This window comes from Phasianus colchicus, chromosome 1 (genome assembly GCF_987193195.1).
Source record: "Phasianus colchicus chromosome 1, bPhaCol1.hap1.1, whole genome shotgun sequence".
NCBI lineage: Eukaryota > Metazoa > Chordata > Aves > Galliformes > Phasianidae > Phasianus > Phasianus colchicus.
Window position 1 is genome coordinate 175371710 of NC_143436.1, and position 15148 is coordinate 175386857.

General features: G+C 43.1%; 1 protein-coding gene across 1 annotated transcript in view; it reads right to left on the reverse strand.

The window, feature by feature from the left end:
• Positions 1–8300: 8300 nt before the first annotated feature.
• KL (klotho) overlaps positions 8301–15148 on the reverse strand; it is a 45410-nt gene continuing 38562 nt past the window's right edge. The window contains exons 4-5 of the mRNA XM_031615620.2: positions 13124–14240; positions 8301–9951 (exon numbers count right to left, since the gene is read on the reverse strand). Coding sequence (XP_031471480.2) covers positions 9614–9951; positions 13124–14240 — 1455 coding nt within the window. The 3' untranslated portion in view covers positions 8301–9613. The remainder of the gene's footprint in view (positions 9952–13123; positions 14241–15148) is intronic.

Below are 15148 nucleotides of genomic sequence, written 5' to 3' on the forward strand. Positions count from 1 at the left end.
AATAAAGGTGAGTGGCTGTGTATGTCCATCCTTTCTTGCAAAAAATCTACAACATGTGATGTGTTCTCAATTCCGTTCTTATCTCCACTCACCAGTAGTGATGTCAGGAAAACAGGCCATTATAACCCTTATGACACAGATTCTTCAGCTCCTGGTATGTGCAGCCTTTATGATGTTGAATTCTTGGGCATCATCCTCCTTGTAACTTCTTGCAGAAGTCACAACCAATGCATCCTTCTGTCTAATGAACTTGCTTTGCAGAATTAGTGTCAGCTTTGGATGATCTTGGCATGCCTAAGAGATGTTGGTTGCTCTTTGGGTACTTGTTAGATGAGAGCACAGACTGGACATACCGAAATGGCTGTGGGATGAAAATGTTGAAAGACCTGCACAAAAGACTGCTGTAGCCTGCAAATCAAGTAGAAGAAGATGAAAAATGATACTGTCAATAGTGACACAGAAGAGGCAGGGACTGATCTTGCAAGCAGCACTTGCAGAGCATGTAGACCATTCACTCTTTGGGGATTTAGCTTGGCCACGTTGTGCTGTCCTTAGGAGATGTGCAACAGCCACAGCTGTACAATGGCACTATTGAGACGAGTGCTTGGCCAAGCTGATCATGTTGCAACCTCACCATGGTGTGCCTGGACCAGGGCATGGGGTGTCAAATCCCAGATGCAGAACAGGGTGCATGCTTGGACTAAAATGTGCAAATTTAAGTTATAAGACATCTAGTTTCCATGCCCTCAGCATCATGATTGCCCAAAGATGTAATGGATGCCAAAAAGAACCACACATACCATGGTGCAACTGTAGGCTGTAGGTTGTAGATCTGAGCAATGTCTGGGTCAACAAATAAATGACAGGGAAAATGCCAATAGGCTGATGTTGGGGAAGTTCTCACACGCTTTTCTGATACCCTCCCTAATCCATAAGGCTACCCAGACACCAGAAATGTTACTATGCCTCTAATGAAGGCTAGCACCTTTTTGCATAAAACGTAACCTAGAGGAGCACTGAATAATCATGGCCGAGCAGATAGTGGTCACAGCCCCATGCTAGGGAGGGCACTGCCATCCTGACAGGGCTTGTGTCTGCAAGGGTCCATGCACCACAGCAGATGAAACGAGAAAGCCTTGAGCAAAGACTTGAGCTATGGCATGCAGTTCATTGGCACCAATTTGCAAGGAGACAGGATGGGGGTCCAGGTCATGACTGCACTTTACCAAAAAAATGCATTATTCTGGGGCAGTATCTGCTTCTCCTGCAGAAAAACGCCCTGCTTGGAAAGAGCAGCTGCATGGAACTTCACTGACATGCCAGCAAGAGGATTGCAGCTTATTTCTTAATCAAAATACTCAATTCTGGAAAAGGGCATTAGGGAAACAGCCTAAAACTGCAGACTCTGCTCTTTCCTCCTCACCAGTTTGTAACAGCTCAGAGACAGACACATGGCTGAAATACAGAGCCAGCTCTTGCTACAGCAAGGATTTGCAACAGCTTGCAATGTATGGGCGCAAATGAGCCTCATGGCCATCTGTCCATCCCCAGACTATACCTGACATGTTCTGCAGGTTCACTGGAACAACTCTTTTTCCCTGAGAGGCCACCTACTGAGTTATACTATTTGTTTCTTTCCTTTTTTTTTTTTTTTTAAATTAAATGAATGTGGGAACTGCAGAATCCCAACCAGACAGCAGTAATTCTATCAACAGCATCTGCTGGTTGGAAGCACCCTGTGTGCAGGACAGAGGTGAGCTGGGTACCTGTGGGCAGCCTAAACCCAAACACCCCAACCCTGAGCCAAGCAGCAGCCCAGGCCCAGCCAGCTCCAACACTCCACACCCCACCAGCTCCAACTGGGCCTAGTGTTCATAGCAGTAGAAGCTCCACAGAGCTTGAGCCCCATCGGTGTTCTGACTTGACTTTTTTTCCCCCACACTCCTTCAGTTTTGACATCTGCCGTGAGGGAGCTGCTTTACCCACGCCCAGCACCCCTCTGCATCCAGCAATATTGACTGTCACCAACCAACATGAATGAGAAACCCACCACCCCTGTGAGTGCAGGTCATATTGGCTTCATGGCTGCCCCACTGTCCTACTCAGTGCTGACCTAAAGAGAAATTGACATCTTTTAGCTCTTTAGTTCTGCTTTCCCAGAGAGACACCTCCCTGCTGAAATGACAAGAGGGAATGGCTTTAAGTTGCACCAGTGGAAGTTCATCTTGGATATCAGGAAAAACTCCAGAAGAGTGGTCAGGCACTGGAACAGGCGGCCCAGGGAGGTGGTGGAATCACTGTCCCTGGAGGTGTTCAAGAAGTTTGTAGACTCGGCAAAGGGACACAGTTTAGTGAGTAATATTGGTGATAGGTGAACAACTGGACAACAAAACCTTAGAGGTCTTTTCCAGCCTTGATGATTCGATGATTCTACGATTTTTTCCTCCAAGGAGATGTGTTCATGACATTCTTACAGCACTGTTAGTAATGCCCATGCATAAATCACACCATCAACTCCCTCTGGGGGTGAAGGGATGGAGAAGGAGCCATTTCAGAGTCAGCATTTGATCATCCAACATCTCTGCTTCTCCGAGGGCTCCTGAGTTAGCTCCAGACACTGCCCCATCAGCCATCAACTCACCCCAGCATGAGCAAGCCACCACATCCACGTTATTTGCAGACTCTCTCCAAACACCAGACCAAACCCCATCTGCAAACATCACCATGAGTGGGGTTTACTCCCTGGCCACACTGTGTCACAAAATTTTCATTGTGTTGAGCTGCTTGTTTCGGCCTGAGGGATTGTTTCTTGCTGCACTGTTCTCTTAACACTTATGATCCAAGAATCATAGAATGGTTTGGGTTGGAAGGGACCTTTAAGATCAGCTAGTTCCAACCCCCTGCTATAGGCAGGAACACCTCCCACTAGACCAAACTGCTCAAAGCCCCATCCGTCCTGGCCTTGAATGTCTCCAAGGTGGGAGCATCCAAAACCTTTCTAGGTATTTGGAGAGCTGCTGGAACACTTGGAGCAATGGTATCTTTCCTAGACTTCACAAACAAAGACTTCGACCTCCTCAATGAACTGCCTGGCAGGTTGACATGGGATAAAGCCCTGCAGGGAAGAGGGGTCCAAGAAAGTGGGTCAGTATTCAAGGACCACCTTTTTCAAGCAAAGTAGTGCATCCTGAGAAAGAGGAAAGCAGGCAAGAATGCCAGGAGCCTCCATGGATCAATAAGGAGCTCTTGGACATAGTTTGATGCAAAAAAAAAGTCCATAGGGAGTGAAAGCAGAAATGGGTGACCTGGGAGAACTACAAAGAAGTTGTCCAAGCCAAGAATCAGGTTTGGAGGGCTAAAACCCAGACAGAATTATATCTAGCCAGGTACATAAAGGGAACAAGAAAAAATTCTACACGTGTATCAGTGATAAAGGGAAGGCTAGGGAAGATGTGGGCCCTCTCCAGAAGGAAACAGGAGACTGGTGAAGTTCCTATTGTCCGGAAAAGGGGAAACATAAGACCCATTATCAGGAAGGGAAAGGAAGAAGATCCAGGGAACCACTGGCCAGTCATCCTCTCCTCTGTGCCTGGCAAAATAGTGGAGCAGATCCTCCTGAATATCCTACTGATGCACATGGAAAATAAAGATGAAGTGATTGGTGGTAACCAACATGGCTTCACCACGAGCAAGTCATGCCTGACAAATCTGGTGGCCTTTTATAATGGAGTTACAGCATCAGTGGATAAAGTAAGAGCAACTGATGTCATCTACCTGGACTTGTGCAAACCATTTGACACTATTTCTCATGATGTCCTGGTTGCCAAATTGGAAAAAATGGAATTGATGAATGGACCACATGCTGGATAAGGAATTGGCTGGATGGGCACACTCAGAGAGTGTGCTCTTCATCCTGGAGAAAAGAAGGCTCTGGGGGAATCTTATAGTGACCTTCCAGTACCCGAAGGGGGCCTACAGGAAAGCTGGGGAAGGACTTTTTAGAAGGGCTTGCAGTGACAGGATGTGGGAAAATGGCTTTAAACTGGAAGAGGGTTGTTTTAGACTAGATATTAGGAAGAAATTCTTCACTGTTAGGGTGGTGAGACACTGGAACAGATTGCCCAGCAAGGCTGTGGATGACCTCTCTCTGGATACTTTGAAGGCCGGCCTGGATGGGGCTTTGAGCAACTTAGTCTAGAGGGAGGTGTCCCTGCCTATAGCAGGGGAGTTGGAACTAGATGATCTTTAAATCTCTTCCAAACCATGCTATGATTCTATCATTCTATGATTATATGACTCTATGATCTATCACACTACTGACATCCCCAGGAAAGCAATAGAACAGTCTGTGGTATTATCACTACAACTGAAAAAAATTGCTACAAATAATGAAAAATTAAATGGGTGTCACTAGGCCAAGCCAAAATGTTACATTATGACTTACTTGGCCTTACCAGGCTTCTTGCCTTGGGCAACTTTTTTTCGGCAATCACTTGTATTTATCAGAGAAGATATACATTTATTGCATTTGGATTTTTTTGAATAATTGAGTAATTTAATCTTTTAAGTGCCTCTGAGATCATTTGCTGTAATTAAAGAAGAAGACGAATGACTGAAGTATAAGAGCACTGGAAGACTTTAAATATGAATGTGCCCTCCACTGCATCTCCTGTGCATTTATATAATGATTATTCTGAATTAATACGACCACAAAGACAAAAGAATAAAACAAAAAGAGCTCTGTCATGCTATTTTTCCTTCCTGCCCAACAATAACATGTCACCGGCGAGAACAATGTACACGTGAGCACCAGGCACGTGCTGTGCAGCACCAGGCCCCACAGCTACCAGGTCTGAGACACAAGGAGAAGGCAGTATCAGCTCACACGTCCTGCAGCACTGTGGCTGATAAACAAGTTACAAATGTACATAAAATCCACAGACTTCCATTAGAGGTGGACTTAGAGGTAGGCAGGCCCTGCGACACTCTCCAGCATGTGCTATTGCTTCTGCCAGCCTACAAAACTTTCTCACCTCATAAAACTTTACAGTGCAGGCAGTTTATAATGCTGCACCTCTTGAACTAAAAACACTTGGCCAATTCACAAGTCCCTCCAGCGTGAGGAAAAAAACAGATTTCCATAGACAGGTGTTTAGTTCGCTCGGCTCTGGCCAAGGCCTACTGTAGGGCCTGCCTTGCTGGTGTGCAGCCCTGCACAAGTTCAGTGCAGGGCTGGTAAGGAAGAAGAAGCAAAGCACAGCCAGCTCTTTGCTTAGACCCTGTTAAGCTGGCACCACACCACAGTGTGCTGTGGGCACTGGAGGTGCTCAGCCCCAGAGTTAAGTACCTCCCCTGTGGCACTCAAGGCTGCACAGACATTGTCCCCCTAGCAGTCAGGGCAAGGAATTCACACATTTTCTTGTGCCTTTGGCTTTTCTGCCTTGCTTCATTAATATTTTCCCTGGCTTCTCTCTGCTCCCCTGGTCCTTTTGCCACGCCTGCCCAAACACACACAGCACCACGATGTACTAGCCAGCAAAATGTCAGCACCCACAAGCATCTTGGCGGCAGGCTCCTGGTATTGCAACTTTCTGTTTAATGAATTTGTTTTTCTTAGAACTGTTGGACAAAGTGGTGTTTTTGCTCAACTCACAATACAGAACAAAAGCCTCTGGTACACCAGATTCTGCCACTCTGTCACCTTATTATTCCTTCTTTTTTCAGACTCTATAAAGAGTGGGCTGAGCCAGCCAGCACCACCCTCAGCCTTGTAGTTGTTGGCAAAGGGCGTTTCAGCAAACTGAGAGCAACGTGTGAGAGAGGGGAACAAACTTTATCTTTTCCTTTCCTACCTCTGCTTTGCAGCTTTCCATAAGCAAGGGAGAAACAAGACTGATCTTTTTCAGCTGAAGCTGAAGCACCCAGAAATGGCCATTTTACCCTGGAAGTTTTTTTCCTGTGAGATTTTTGCAAACAGAATGAATCTCTAAATGACTCAGAAATAAATCGATATAACACAGTTAGAAAAGCAATGTGTTTGTTTAAACATTTTCTCCTGCAAGGCTGCTATCCCATTCATTAGCTTTTTTTCCTTTCTTCTCCCATTGCCTTTCACTATGACATTGCTTTGCTAAGGCTGTACTGTGAGTCCCAGAAGCTGCCTGCTTTGTGCCACAGCCCTGCTGACAAATTTCTTCAAAGCTCAGAGCAGCTCTGCTAAAGCATAAGAGCCATAAAGTTTACAGCAGTGTTACTAGGGAATAAGCTATCACAACAAACATGTAAATGGTTCTTGAACACTTCCAGGGTGTTGGTAGTGTTCCACCACCTCCCTGGACAGCCCATTCCAGCACCTGACTACTCTTTTGGAGAAATTTTTCCTAACATCCCACCTCAAAATTTCCCATAGGATTATAGAATCATAGAATATTCTAAGTTATAAGGGACCCACAAGGATCATTGAGTCTAACTTCTACTAGCATGGTTACTTCCACAAGTTTTTAACTAGTTAAAGTCACTATAAAAATTAATAAAGAACCCAAACCCTTCTGATAGCTCAGTCAGAGCTCTGCTGGAAAAGCCACTGCTTGGGTGCAGGCCCCAGCATTCTCCCTCAAAAGTCAGGGCTATTCATGCAGCACTGGAAAAACAAACAGCAGCACAAACAGCTTGTGGAGTTACCACTAGAGCCCCTCAAAAGGAACTCTGCGCTTCAGACTGCAGACTGGAAAACTGGACAGATCAAAAATTAAGAGCAGATTGCTATTTGTTATCTACAGTATCTTTATTTCATTTCTAAGATTGTTATAAAAACAATATAAAATTCATTCTTGCAATTAGTGAAGATCCCTCTGGCACTCACACTGCACAGTCTTGAGAAAGAAAACAGAAGCACTGCACTCAAGTCACAAAAAAATATTTTGAATAAAAGTGTATATGTATCATTTTACAACATGTTTAATTTGGAGCATTGAGCAACAACATTTCAGTCCAGAAAATCCCATGGCTGCAGCTGGATCACAGAGGTGCTGGCTGGAGCTATTTGCATGAGCCACTCTCCTTCCTTGGCCAGGGCTTGATCTTTGCCTCCAGGGCTTTTCTGCAGTTAGCATTTTTAAGAAAATTGATAAGAAGCATGCACTGGCCCCTGATAACCCGAAGTCATAGAATCATAGAATCATTTGAGCAGGGACCCTTTAAGGTCACCTGGTCCAACTCCCCTGCAATGAACAGGGATACCTACACTCCACCAGAGGCTCAGAGCCACATGCCATACCTCACGCAGGCTGCCAAGGTCAGATCTTCAGCAGTCCCCAGGACCCACTTAGCAGTGACATTAAACCCTCTCCTGAAGGGCAAAGCACCAAAGACTGTGTTATTTCTATGTGCCATGGCACCATTACAGGATGTGATCACACGGCTTTGCAGTAGCAAAACCCACTTTACCTACAAATTAACTATCCAGCTGGTGCCATCTGCCTGTCGGTGGTTACATATCACCCAGTCTGCTGTGTCTCCTTGCTAGGACTGCTGGCTTCACCCCTCACACTGCGACCGGCCTGTCCATCAACACACCAACACGATGTGCAGGATGGAAAGCTGTCAGTTCAGTGCCAGCACAGCCCAGGTACTCAGTGCCCACCAGCTCCACACTGTCCTGTGTTTGCCTTTCCAGGTCTGCTGAACCTCTGGAGCATAGGGAGGACGTGGAAGCTCAGCTGACCAAAAAGATGAGGCCTGGTTTCATTTTATTTTACCAACAACAAAATCATGAAAACACACATACACAAATACAGTGTGGAAGTCACATGTGACCTGTCTACATTTTAAATAAACGTCACTTTTTGTTATGGATTGAGGAGGTATCTGACACAATGGAGTAAATGCATTTGCTGTGTGATTCATTGCCATGACATGGAGAAACCCACTTTCCATTTCATACACTTAGGATGAGCCATTTCTTTGTAATTTCCTCACTGCACCAAGCAGCAACGCATAAATACAGCAGCTTAAAATTTGCTCTTCTTCAGCAAGTGCTATCATGTTATAAATAATTTTTATGTACATTTTTAATAGTTCTTACTTGGAATTTTTCACCTTAATTTCAAATATATTTTCACCTTGATATCAAAATTTCAAATAGTGCAAAGAGAGGCCATTTTAAGACTGGAAAGTATATTAATCATGGTGATAAAATACTCTTTTCTATTTCTGCAGATTACTTAAGAAAAACAAATAGTTTGCAGTTACAAATGAAAATAGTATTTCATACATAAGTTTTAATTTACAGCACAGAATCACAGATTCATAAAATATTCGGATTGGAAGGAACCAAAGGAGGTCATTTAGTCATCTGTTAGCTGTCGAGGAGATAAACATCACATTTAATACAGCGTAATCAGCTTAGCAGATAAATAATTCTTAATTAACACAGAGCACATTTCCTTTAAAATATTCTTTCCAGTGACTGACATTATTCACATAGCAATAAAAACACAATTACAGCTGAAGGCTGTGCAGGCCCAGAGTTAGAAGTGGAGAAAAATGGCCATAAAGCTTTCTACTACAAACACTTCTAATGCAGTAGTTGACAAAGCAGACAAAATAACACCGAGTTTTCCTCCGTCTCTATTTCTACTAATAAATGATGCTGCTAATATTTTGCTAATTTCAGCCCAGTCATACTTTGGGAAGGAAATACTGTCAGGGCCAGATCCTGTTGCTCAAAAGAAAGCGTCCCACAGAACCAGAAGAGCCTCATGGAAAATGAATGACTCATTTCAGAAGCAGCAGCTCCAAGATCGCAGATCCTGGCAAAATTGGCAATAAAGTGCTGGATTATTACAGCTGAAGGTTGGGATCTAAATTCTCCATGCTTAACACAACTTATGTGCAGAGAAACGTCCTTTCACTCTTCTCAACTCTTCCCATCAGATTGCTCAATCCCTGCCACCCAGGACAAATCTCTGCTGCCTTTCCCTCTGAGAAAGACACAGATCTTTGAAAGAAGATTCCCTGAACAGATCCTCAAGTCCTGTGCAGTCATCAGTGTTGAGTTGTGCTCAGAAGCACAGCAGCAGTAAGTTTGTGGGGAACATGAATCTCAGCAACCAGAGTTGCTGTTTGTGCAGTTCTCTGTCTCTGCTCACCCACGTGTCCTGCTCCAGGGAGGTGTTGGCTCTGATCACCTAACATCAGCATTAGAGCCTACTTTGGAAGTATAAATCATCTTGTTTCTCCATCTTTTCTTGGATGATTTTGGCATTCAGGCTCTTCCGCCTCTCAGTGTGCTCAAAACACACTTATCAAACTCAGCAAGAGAAAAATCACAGAGGGCAAAGCATCTGCTCAGCCAAAGGTCCCGAGGAGGGTTGTGGGATAGCTCCAACCACAGGAATTAAAGACTGGTCCCAAACCATATGTATTAAACCACAGAGGGTGGTTTTTGGAAGCCATACGTTAGCAATATTTGCTTGCTGTCAGTGTCCTGCAGCAGCAAGCAGTGTGCATGCCTTCCTATTGCTGAAGTGACCACCACACTGTGCTCTCCCATTTCAGATCTCCCAAGGGGATGTGAGAAAAAGGGCCGTGGGTGATGGATGCAGGGGCAGTTCTATTTATACCGTCTTTCTGCTCTTTTGGAGTAGTACATAATGCAGAATATAGTAACAATAAAAGCAACAAATATGAAAGAGATGAAGGCAAATAATGATTTTCTGGTTCGGAAAAAGTGGCATTCAGGACACACAGCAGTCTCCTCCGGACACAGCACCTCAGCAGTGTCGGGACCAGGAAAACCATTGTTGTCAATTATTTCTCTGTAGTGCTTCATAGAAGGCTTTGGTTCATATTGATTTGCAACGTAACTGTACAGACCATACTTAGGAGCAGTCTTGTCATTAAAGGAATAGACAAAATATCCTTGGAGATTAACATTATCCAAGGCGTAAGCTGCAAAATAAATAAATAAATGTCACTTTGGCATTCAAGTGCAGTATCATACACCAGTACAGTGCAGGAACAGCAGGCTGTGCAACCCAGATCTGCCCCCTCTCTTCCTACAAATAAGGTAAGGTACACATATATCCATGCAGTATTTGTCACAAAAAAATGTTTCTCAGTGATCTGAGTATCCTGTAAATTATTTTCTTACACTTCGTAAACACAGCTGTGAGCACAGGACTCTGTTTAATGATCAGCCTGAAGCCTACTGTGAAAAGATGAGTCTTATTTTAAGCGGAAAAGAAAGCAAGAAAGCAGGGTTTGGTATTCCTGCACTGGGACTTCTGCAGCCTGTTCCCCTGGTTCCCAAGGGGAAGGCCAAGGAAGGAGGATACCAGGCTGCCCTTCTCACTGCCAGCGGGATGGTGCCATCAGGGAAAGGCACATTGATGCTGCCCAGACCCCCATTCAGCCTGGCCTCAAACACTTCCACGGATGGGGCATCCACAGCTTCTCCAAAAGCAGTTCTCTCTGCAGCCACATGCAAGACACCAAGCACTTCTAACCTACTTCTCACATGCAAAATGAGGTATTTACCTACCCTTTAAGAGAGCTGTTATGCAGGATAATTAGTTTGCGTTTGTAAAACTGCATGTGGATTTAGTGCTGTCACATAAATGGTTATTGCTGCTCTTTATTTTCACTTGGCAAAGATGAACATAAACACTCCACAAAAAAAACGCAGCCTCAGCTCAAACGGTTCTGAACTGTACCCTGCAAGTGTTAATCTGCATAAACCTATTGGCTCCTCTGAAATGGTGCAGGAGAGCAGTGTACCAGTGCTGCCACATGCAGCCCCAGAGACCAGCTGGAAGAAGGCAGAAGAGGAAACTCAGGCTGAGACCACACATGTACCTACTGCAGTGCGACCCCGAGGTAAGGACAAAAGATTTTTTGTTCCAGTCAGTGCAGAACATCTTGCAGAAAAAAAAAAAAAAATGTAAGTCCTGGAGAAACCTGAGTCAGTCAACGGAGCAAACTTAAAAGTTTGTTACGTGGGTAAGGAGAAGATGGACAAAAACACAGTAACAGTGTGGGGGAAGAACAGAGAGTGAAAAAGCTCTTTGGAATACAGAGCTCTGGGTAAGCATTGTGACTGGTTAGCAGGGATATGTTTGCCCATGACAAAGAAGGCAGAAAGCCTGGAAAATATGTCTTACGCAAGTATTATGTTATTAGTGGGAAAATACAGTGGCTATTTCCAGGCTGTTTAGCAGAGGTGGGGAGTAGTTGAGTGATGCTGTATGAATGACAAAGTTCTGTGAACAATGGGAGTATGTGCAGACTAATGGGAACTGAGAGAAAAGCCCATATTCACATACTTAGAGACATCCCAAGAACTGGTACAGCCTAAAGTGTTAGGAAGGAGACAAAGCAAACAAACCTAACGGATTGAAACCATGAGCCCAAATACATCTAAGACATGTTTTTAATTATAGATGCAGAAAACATGCACCCAGTACTTCAAAATATTGCCAAGGGCACTTAGTTTGGACGTGCACTAATTCCTAAAGGAGGTGGAAATTACAGCCAACACTTATTGCAGTGGACAGGATGATGAAACTGCCAGCCATCCTTCACTACCTACTAAAATAATGGGATAGATTATATAAGACTTGATATATAAGAATTACAGGAGATATATATGATTAATGCCAATCAACTCAGCTCTATGAAAAATAAATCTTGTCAAACTAATTCGACATCTTGACATCATTTTTATGAGATCGGTAGATCAATACAAGTAATGTTTGATGCAGTGTACTTACAACTTCATAAGATAACTGATCGAGAAAATAAAATGTTATGAGGTCAAGGTGGGCCCATAATAAGCAGATTTCAGCTGCACTCAAATAGAGAGGTACGTCTAGCAATGCAATTGCAGAGAGTCAATTGCCCTAGTAGGTACATGTACCAGTAGGTGGTCATGAAAAAATAGCTTTTACAACTAAGATATTTTACAACTAAGATATTTAATCATGCTGCCAAAAGGGCTAATGGGCTGCTGGGACTTAGAAAAGAGGAGTAAAACTGTAAAAGGTAACATTATACACACTTCATCTACAGGTGTGGCTGCAGTAGGAACAGTGTGTCCAGACCTGGAATTTACACATCCCAAGAAGAATGCTGGAGAACAAGAAAAAGTTTAATAATTGAAAGATTCTAAATCATGTTTTATCTAAGGGACACAAAAAGCTTTGTTGGAAGTATTTGTCAGAGAGTTAAATGAGAGCTGGCTTATGGAACCACAGAATTGAATTTCAACAGAGTTGAAAGGGACCTTTAGAGGTCATCTAGTCCAATTCCCTGCAATGAACAGGGACACCTACAGCTTGATCAGGCTTATTTTTCTGCTTGTGACAGCCAATACATGGAAATGGATTACAAAATTGTTGAAAGCTGAAGACAAAGAAATTAACACTAGAAATAAGTTTTTTAATAGTTATATATATGAAAACAGTGGGTAACTTGACACTGAAACAGCTTATATTGAAGTGTAGGAAATTCTCCATTAAGAATTAACTCATCCAGGTCTTGAGTTTTTCTGAAAAATCTCTTTGTTATGTGACAGGATGACTCAAAATGCCTCCATTTCACCTTATAATTTACGAATCTCTGAGACAGAGAGAACAACTGGCTTGAGTTCTGAATAGCAGGAAACAGTTCAGGAAGCAGCATATGAGGTAGAGAATTGAAATATTATGAAGAGCCAAGATAACTGCTAGATTAGACACAGAGACAGCTGAGGAACAGAACTCACATCCAGCTCTGAAGCACATCAGTGAAGAGAGAAGCAACGAAGAAATAGAATGGTTGAATTGCAACAGGAAGAAAATAGGACAACACACACATGGAGCTACTCACATAACATCTTGTTAAATCTCTTGTACCCACCAAAAAGTTCTTCTGCATGGTTATGCAGAATACAGGCAAGGCCAGATGTCTTTGTGCTTAGTAACACCAGTCAGTTGTAAATAAGAGGAAAAACTAAGCTGTAATAATTTATGCAGTATTCTAAGCAAAGCTTCTTTTTATTTTTTTTAATTAAAACATCCTCTTTCACAAAGTATACTCGCTGAAAGTGGTATTTGTGACATATAAACTGCCTATGATTCCTTACCTTTTAAAGCTTCATTGATGTAATTCTGTATGTAATATACTCTGAGCCTATCGTGCACCATATTCTGGTCATCATCAATTCCATTAGCCATAACATAAACCGGGATATTGCCATACTTTGATTTAACCCATCGGAGCACCTTACGCAGTCCCCAGGGCACAACTGCAGCTCTGCTGGGGGAGTGCAGCCATGTGATGTCATTGATCATCTGAACTTCAAGGTAGTGGTCATATTTCAGTGCATCTTCTTTCTCCCAGCCCACAAGGGTAGTCGTGTAGTGACTTAAGGCAAAGAAATCAAATGAGCCCTGAATTAATTTCTTTTCGTCTTCTGAGAAAGAAGGCAAGTGGAAATTATACAGGTCAATGCTGTTTCTCTGGTGAAGCCATGCCCTCATCACGTGTGGGTAGTCACCATTGCCAAAGATGGGCTCTGCAAGCCAGCCAATGTCAAACTCTAAAATTCTGTCAGCAACTTCTTGGTCATTCCTGGAAAAGGGACAAGCTGGTTCTACCCAGTCAGCTTGCAGAGCTATAGATATTTTCCCCTTCTGAGATCTTCTGAATTCGTTGTCATAAAGACGCCATGCTTTTGCATGGGCTTTCAACAGATTGTGTCCTGCAGTGTATGTCAGGTTTTTCACAGATGGTTCATTCATTGTGATCCAAAATTTTACATGGTCTCCAAGACTTGCAAAGCAGAATTTTGCATATTCAACAAAAGCCTGAACAGTTTCTGAGTTTTCCCAAGCTCCATATTTGGCAAGAGAAGTTGGAAGCTCTTGATTCTCAGCCATTGGTTGCCATAAAGCAACAACAGGAGTTATATTAACTCTGAGAAGTTCACTAGAAAAACACTGATAATAATGTACAAGTGTGTGGTTGATTAGAGAAAGATTGCCTAAAGGAAGGACTGAAGACCACTTCAGTGAAAAATGGAAGTGAGTAACATGCATTTCCTGCAGAAGAGAGATCTGGAATCTGATGGCAGCGAAATCAACACAGTGATGCTTGCGTTTGGAGGTGAAAACTCCATCCACTTTAATTAATTTCTTCGTCTGGTGAACATCCCACACATAAACATTAGGATCAAGAAACTGGGCAGGAGTTGTGTCTACCTAGATAGAATCAGAAACACAGCAGATTCAAGGTGTTTGTTCTAGATATGTGGGAAGGAACATCATTACCATCAAGCACAGCTCACTGACAGAATTATTCAAGACAAACAGTTCATTTAGCACCTCTCAGATCTCTGATACATTAACATCTCTGGCTCATATGAAAGAATTAATCCTCTGCTAACATGTGATGTCAGAACAGTACCAAATTTACGTATCATTTTCATCCTATTTGCCATACAAGCTTATAGTTGCTGTGCTTATACCATCTCCAGATTGCTGCATTACTCACAGAAATGAGGGAATGCTCAGAGCTAAAGCATTAAAACAGCAACAGATCTCCAGAGAAGCAGATTTGTAGCAAAGACTATAGGCCTTTTAAATATGTTTTTCTTTCAGGATTAAGCTACACTACAGGTTCAGTGTAGTGTACAGGTACTACAGTGTAGTACCCACTGGCATCTCTTTCAAGACCAATCCTTGAACACAGTAAAAGAAATAAGGAATGCAACATCATTTCTGTGTCCATTTTTTTTCATGACTCTGATGCAAGATGAATAAATCTCCGCACTTGATTTCTAGCACAAATTCAGTTGACAAGCAAATTTTTTCTCTCTTGCTAAAGAAGTCCCTTTTTATTTAATTATGCAGAACTCAATTCCAAGTTATTTCAATTTCTGATGGATTTTTTTTTAGACTTCTGAGTATCACAGACTCATAGAATCACAGAATGGCCTGGGTTGAAAAGGACCACAATGATCATCTAGTTCCAACCTCCCTGCTATGTGCAGGGTCGCCAACCAGCAGACCAGGCTGCCCAGAGCCACATCCAGCCTGGCCTTGAATGCCTCCAGGGATGGAGCATCCACAACCTCCTTGGGCAACCTGTTCCAGTGCGTCACCAGCCT